Genomic DNA, 7,696 nt, shown 5'->3' with positions numbered 1-7,696 from the left:
GTTTAATGGAGATCCACCTGATGCATTGCATTTTTAGGGCCAGGAATGTTGTGTAAGTGAGCTGGCACTGAGACAGGCAAATGTGTTTTTGAACTCGTCATTTTATGAGTCATCCTGTAATTTGTTCCTGATCTTGTCTTTTCATCCTGTCCTCGGATAGCCTGGGAAATGTATTATTTGTTTATTCGTTTGTTTGTCCATTTATTTATTTAAACCTATGAATAAAAGGTACACATTTCTGTTTTTACATTTAAATCTTGTCACACCAACAACTAACTAAACAAATACATTTCAAAGCAAAAAAGAAAAAAAATCTAATTTGTCATTGACCAATGGGGAAGCAAAAGTTGCCCGGCAAGCACTGAAACATAGTCCCTCCAACGTGTCCTGGGTTGTCCAGGAGGCATCCTGGCCAGATGCTCGAGCCAACTCAACCTGCTCCTCTCGATGTGGAGGAGCAGCAGATCTGCTTCAAGCCCCACCCAGAAGACCAAGCTTCCCCCCTATCTCCAAGACATCTTGTGGAGAAAACTCATTTTGGCCACTTGCATTTGTGACCATAGGTGAGGGTGGGAACGTAGATTGACCAGTAAATTGAGTAAAGTCTTCCGGCTCAGCCCTCTCTTCACCACAACAAACCGGAACAACGCCCGCATCGCTACAGATGCTGCACTAATCTGCTTATCGTGTGCTCCATCTTTCCCTCGCTCATTAACAAGACCCCGAGATACTCAAAACCCTCCACTAGAGATAAAACCGTGTCCCTGACCTGAAGAAGGCATTTCACCCTTTTCCGACTGAAGACCGTGGTAAAAAATAAATAAATAAATAAATTGTATAAGTAAATTGTTACCTTTCATTAAAAATATTTCTGATTTGACAAAGTCCCCACACACAAGAAAAACAAAAGTCAAAATAACTAATACAAGTACTTTCTTTATTAATTTTTCTTTTCATATGTGCATCAAGCATATTTACCTTGCAATATGAGCTGCTACATCAGCCTGAAAAAAATAAAAAAAAGCAGCACTGCAACACTTTTTCAACTAAGCACAAAGTTACTGTTCAAGTTGATGCAAGTTCTATTAAACCTTGAGCAAATAAGCAAATAAGAGTCTGGGCCCAGGCAATTTTCATGACTTTTAACCCTTTGATGCATAATGGTCACTACAGTGGACAGGTACTCAAAATTGTTATTTATTTGTTTTTGCTACCCCCAGAGACCCACGGTTGTAATATTACAACATCAGATTTAAGTCTACAAAAATAAACCCTCCCCATTTTTTTTCTTTTTAAAACCACATTTACATTGCTAATAGGTCCTATTGTTCAGTTCTGCAACACTATTCGCTGTTAAAATGTGTAAATAGGCCCGTTTATCTGGCCTCCTAGAACAACATGTGAAAGGTTAAAAAAAGATTTTGCAGTTGTTTTCTAAATTTGGGTTTCTGGGGGTTAAGCACAGCTGTTGAAGACTTTATTGCATTTGAGCCCCTCCATTTGGACCTCAGTAAGCCAAGCCGCCATATTTCATGCTCAGAATGCACGCTGTCCACTGAAGTGGACATGTAATAAATTATTTGTAAATCATAAAATTTTACAAAAAATATTTATTGAAATTTGTTTCATTCACACCTAAAGACGAATTTAAAAAATTGTTTAAAAAAAATCATGGTTGAAGATTTCATAATTCATGCATCAAATGGTTAAAGTTAACATAACACAGCTGCTGAATGACAATCCATCACTTTTCTAGTATGATAAAAACAAAATTCTGCACCAAAGCAACCCACCTCAGTTTTGTCACAAGTCTAATGAAAGTGACCCCAGATAACAGTCGTGATTCTCTGTAAGCTTAGGACACAACATGATGATTTACACCCAAGTCACTTATTTAAATGAATGTCCCCTCTGAGTCAGACTACCAATTAGAAAACAATTCAAAGTTGTTCCAAACAAACATTGTTGATTTGGATTTATGCGTAAGAGAACAGAGATCCTTGAGTTCAGCTACATGGATATAAATGCTCAGTGTGTGTTATGTGTTTTTTAAGCATAGATGCTCAGCTTTGGCATTTCAGAAAAAAAACATATCAAAACATCTGCAGAAGCACTTATCAGAAGCTAAATGACTTCCTATTTGATCAATATATGTTTAAGAATCTAAAACTATGTGATTCACTGCAAAAAATCTGCTACAATGCTTTTGTTTAACAGTACTGCAGCTTGTAAGCACAACACCCCTCTATAAATCTAAAAATGGCAACAAACAAGGCCTTAATGAAAGCATGATTGCTACTGTGCTACAAAAAACAAGCAATTGTCACACTTACTGTGAGAGAAAACAACATAGAGAGGAAGCAAACTAAAACTGCAAATTCTCTTCATTTATACAAATACTGACATAAAACCATTAGTTCCAACTTTAACGGGGTGGTTTTGATATTAGGAATTGGATTTCTTTGAATAATACTGACCAACTTTAATGTCGTTCTAAACCTTTACACCACGGTGCGTTTTAGCTGCAGCTACTTACTGGAGCTCTGAAAACTGGAATTCCATAAAAATGTTTCCTGCAATAATCATGACAAACGTAATTTTAGCTAAACATGCTTTAAAACTGGCCAACATTGGAACTAGTTGTTAGCTTACCTGTTAAAGAGCTAAGTAGGTAAAAAAATTTTATTCATTCTTTCATTACTTCACTCGTTAAAGCTGGGGTATGTAGTTTAAAATTTTAAAGTAACTTAAAAAATGCTTACATTTGACTTTCTGACCCTGTTCTACGGTATAAAGTAGGTGATCTTTCATCATTTATATTTTCCCCAAGCCCCTCCCATGGCCTCTACAGCAAAACAAATAATTTACAAGATCCTAGTGCATAGACCAATAGAAATGTTTGTCCAAAAAAGGGAGCGGTCAATCAAAGAGAATGCACCCAGCGTGGACTGCAGGGTGATGTCGCAACAAGCCAGAAGTTTGCAATAGAGCAACCAAAACAAATATAAAAAGTTATTGATTCCTCGACTGCCTTCTGCTTCTCAAAGAAATTTTGAATATTTTAAAAGTCCAACTGAAAAATTTGCCATGAGGCATTTAAGACAGATGAGTAAAATATTTATTGGAGACAATTTTAAAAGATGGAGGAAGGTTTGTGATCTACATGGGCTCAAAACTCATGTAGGGTTGGCACATTTTCGTTTGGATAGGTAAATACTAAGTCATTTATTGTGTTTTAGAGAACTATAACCACATTTTTAGTACAAATGAACAAAATAAGGCATACAGTTGTTGTATAAAGCTTTTAATGTAATCTAATGTGGTGTTAGCTTGAATGCTAACTCAGCCTACAATGAATTAATGTCAGCACGTAAACTTCAAGCTAACTGTGGAAGAAGCGGGAGGGACATATACAGGGGTTTATCTTTTGTGTATTGGAGCTAAGTGATTAGCATTGCGTTCAACCTTTCGCTGTATCAAACTATTGTTTTACTGTTAACTCAGCTTTTCCTGCGATATGAGACATGGCATTAGGCTCCTTCCAGATGGGAAGGGGGAGCAGGGGTGAGAGCTATAGGGAGCTTAAGTCACTTCCGCATCATGGGTCCCCGGAAGATTGAAAAAATGAATGCAAGTCAACGGGGCTAAACACACTATTTTCGATTCCGCTTTGTCTTATGCACCAGATCGCATACATGTTGTACAGCAATTTAAATGAAAAGTAATGATGGATGTTTCGACCACGCCAGTGACGTACTTTGATATTAATTAGCTTGTAAACGTTTTTAATTAGCATGAATGCAAACTAGAAATCGGCACGTCGCATATGTGACGTCACCACATAATCTCCTCTCCCCTAACGTAGCTGCTGCTGCTTACCAAATGACCAGATTTATGGTGGTTCTTTCCTCCTGTGGGAAGTTTGATGAACTTACAGCCCTTTTCTATCAGTTTTCTCAGTGTCTGTTTCGATGATGTCACTTTCGAGAAGCACATTTAGAGTCCTGGGCTTATTTTCACACAACACCCAAAATATCGTTCCCGCCCATTCAAAAATAAGTGCGTTCTTGGTATCAAAATGCGTCTTTAAAATTCACGGACATCATATGTGAAATCCATGGCACAAAACAAGTGGAATTAAAAAATAGCATTTTTAGCCCCATTGACTTGCATTCATTTTTTCGTTCTTCCAGGGACCCATGATGTGGAAGTGACTTAGGCTCCCTATAGCCATTCAAATGCCAAAATCTCCCCCTCTCTACTTAAAGACTTCATGCCCAATGACTGTCGGCCGCATCACGCATCTCATCACTGCCGGAAAAAAAAATTGGTAGCTGAGAGTGGGGCTGTCATGGTAGGGGCAGGCGATTGACACCCAACAAACTCTGAGCCGATGTAGCCAAGCTAACTGAGCTAACCAAAGCTAATGGAGGTTGGCGGGCCTTTTATGGCAGAAAACCACAGTTGCGCAACTCTGCTACCCTCTGCCTTCTCGGCTCTCACACGTTTAAGTTGAGACTGAGGCCTTCCTTGGAACAAGCGGGGGGGGGGGGGGGGGGGGGGGAAGCCGATGGCGCTAATGGCTCATCTGCTACCTGTCAATCAAATAAACACATCCTCTAAGTATTCATAATTTCAAGCTCTAAACGGATGAGTTACAAAAAAAATAATTCATTCATTCTCCACATCCATGAGACAAGATGAAACAATTTCATAAATCCGTATTTTATGATTTTTAAATGAAAATAATGCTAATTTTATGCATTAACTCATTCACTGCCAATGACGACTAAAGTTGTTATTTGTATTTTTTTACTGTGTGGGCATCGGAACGAGCCCCCACACCGTGAGAACAAACATCTCAGCTCTAAAGCCGATCTTCATCCACGTACGTCACACGTCACGTGATCAGGAAGCAGAACATCCATGTGTTGGGAGATCGTTTTGAGCCGCTGCTGTAAAAAAGTGAGGCGCGAACCGGAAAAGCGTCTGCCGATCACAATTCAACAACGGATTATGAAGGAATGGATAAAGCTCGAAACACGCGGATTCTTCCTGATGTAAGAGGTGAGTCTCCGCTTTGTTTTGGTTGTTTTGGCGTCGACATCATGCTAGCGCGCAACGTTCTGTGACTCTTAAAAACACAGTAAAAACGGTGAGAGACGCTGGCAGTAAAGGGCTTTACCAATCGGGAAACGGCTTGCAGCGAATGAGTTAATGGTGATTGATAATGAAATGATAAGATTATAATATATTAACACAGATTGTAATTTGCTCCCCATCTAAGTTAGAATTTTTAATAAACATTCTGCTACTTATCAAACCTGGTAAAATGAGATTCCAGTAAAATCTATCAGTTCAGGAAGCACATGTCACTCAAAAACTAAATTTAACACATACTTCTGTAAGTTAGGGTTTGATATTTCAAAATAAAACCCTGAAGCGTCAACATGTGATCATGTCTCAGTTTGCCCAAAACTAAAACCTTTCCACCAACGTTCAGCTTTCACATTTTTTTCACAACAAACATTAACAGTCTGCAGGAAGTAGACTCTTATTAGTTTTTGAGTTGAACTAATTCAAAGAAATGCAATCTTAATGTGGCCCACTTTTATTTCAAGTCCTTCATTTTGATTGTACCAAGGATGAGACCCAGTAAATCTTTTTCTTAATGTTTTAAATTCTCACAGTCACAATTCCCACATGGTTTTATCTTCGGTTTCATCCCAAAACACAAAAAAACATTCAATCCCAAACCTTTCTTGTTATCCTCCAACAACTTCACTGTCCATTAGCTTAAATATTCAAGGTGAATAAAGGTCAGGGTTCCAAAGTAAGATGATAGAAGAATCTGTACAAGACCGTGGAGTATAAATCCCTATGAGTACACAGTTTAACCCTTTGTGTATGTTAGCTGTATAAGTAGGTCATGATGCACAGACAAGAGAACCCAATTTTATTACAACATTAATAAATTAAATGTTGAATTTAATTAACCAAGTTAAACCTAGTTGATTAGATGTAAAAAGTAATACAACAACATACAACTATGTATATTACCATTTACATTTAAGCGACTATGGAACCAGTTGACATAATTTCATGAAGTTAATTCAACATTTCCTTTCTTACAGTGTACTTTTTATTTTTTTTATATAATAAATGAATACAGTTGGGGAAAAAGACAAAATTATTTATTCTTAGAACACGAATAATCATAATGTATATGTTTAGCTTTTTAGTTTACTACCTTTTTAAAGCCTTTTAAAGAGATTCTGACATTTTACTGTATAAAATGTTTGAGTTAGACTTTTGCTTTTTAAATGAATAAGAAGTCTCTGTGATTGCCTCAGCATGGTCTTCTCTGTGATCTTCTCAGTGCTGCCTGTGGATCATGACCCTGATGATAAATGTACCTGTCACCAACTCCACCAGTGGCTTGTTCCTACTAATTATCTGGTTCCCTCCCAGCATGTTAAAACTTTTGTTAGGCGTCCGTCTTCATCTCAGACTCAGCAGTGAGTCATCTCTTCACCCACCTCCCCCTATCTTTCCTCTCCTTTTTTTGATCTCCTTAAACCTCTTTCCATCAGCCGCTCTGCTGCAAACCTCCTCCCACACATGCTCAAGGTACAGGATTTGTGTTTGTGTGCTGTGAGAGCTGTGACAGAGCCAATACACCCCACCCATCCCTGATTATAACTGCATCCCCTCCACCCCCCCAGGACTCTGCTCATGTAACCTAGCATGGCGAGGCACTCATTCGTGTGTGTGCGTGGTAGCGAGGAGGAGGCACAGCGGAGGGTGGTCCTGCCATTGGGAGGGAATGGGATGGGGGTCCGCTTGGATGGGGATGGGGCTGTGAGAGACCATGGACGTGAGCCAGTCTGGGTAAGGTGGAGGTGGCGCCTGGATGAAGGGGGTGAGGGTAGGAGGAGGAGGTGGAGGAGGAAGATGCTGGCTGGAGCTGGTAGCTGGCAGCTGATGAAGGCCCAGATGAAGAGGGTGTCGCTTGTGAGCTGCTGCCCCCCTTACAAGGCTGCTGAGGTGGGGGAGTCTGGTTGAGCTGGATAGAGATGTCAGACGAGACATCAGAGGCACTTCGGCCCCGCGGGGGTGGAGCCCAGGAGTCTGGGTGAAGAAACTGGCCGCTGTAGTCGCTGCAGTCGGACATGCGAGGGCGGTAGAGAGCAGGATGTGGGCGATAAAGCTCCTCCTCAGCGTAACGCTTCATGAAGAGGTAGACGGACATGACTCCTGCACTCTTGGATGGAAAGAGAAATTATGTTACACAATATTTGTATTTTTGTCTTGTGGAGGAGTTTTTTTTTTTTTTTTTTTTTTTTTTTTTTTTTTTTTTTTTTTTTTAACGTGTCCTGTCTGGCTGTGAAGCAAGCAGAATTGATGTCTGAATGCTGGTAACAAGCCTTACAGTTTTACTCTCAGGTGGAGCATCAGAGCATCTGCTTTTAATGTCTCAGGTGGAGCATCAAAGAGTCTGCTTTTAATGTCGCACCTGATATTTAAAACTTTATTGTTATTGTTTTTGAATGCTTTGTAATTTCGACCAGACACGGAGACAGAGGTGAAAGAGAAAGGAAAAGAGAAAAGGTGGGGAGAGAGGGGGTTAGGTGGGGGGGGGATTCAACAAAAATAAACAATAATGAACAAGAGTCTGCTTCTAGACCTGCAAAAT

The 7,696-nt window shown here is 39.7% G+C and overlaps 1 protein-coding gene across 1 annotated transcript in view; it reads right to left on the bottom strand.

Moving 5' to 3' along the window:
• Nucleotides 1-916: 916 nt before the first annotated feature.
• The window catches only part of LOC107394398 (voltage-dependent calcium channel gamma-7 subunit), a 41,433-nt gene continuing 34,653 nt past the window's right edge, over nt 917-7,696 (bottom strand). Inside the window, exon 6 of the mRNA XM_054745396.2 lies at nt 917-7,264. Coding sequence (XP_054601371.1) covers nt 6,743-7,264 — 522 coding nt within the window. The 3' untranslated portion in view covers nt 917-6,742. The remainder of the gene's footprint in view (nt 7,265-7,696) is intronic.

This window comes from Nothobranchius furzeri, chromosome 19 (genome assembly GCF_043380555.1).
Source record: "Nothobranchius furzeri strain GRZ-AD chromosome 19, NfurGRZ-RIMD1, whole genome shotgun sequence".
Taxonomy (NCBI): domain Eukaryota; kingdom Metazoa; phylum Chordata; class Actinopteri; order Cyprinodontiformes; family Nothobranchiidae; genus Nothobranchius; species Nothobranchius furzeri.
The sequence above is the reverse complement of the archived record's forward strand: the minus strand, read 5'-3'. Positions and strand labels throughout refer to the sequence as shown.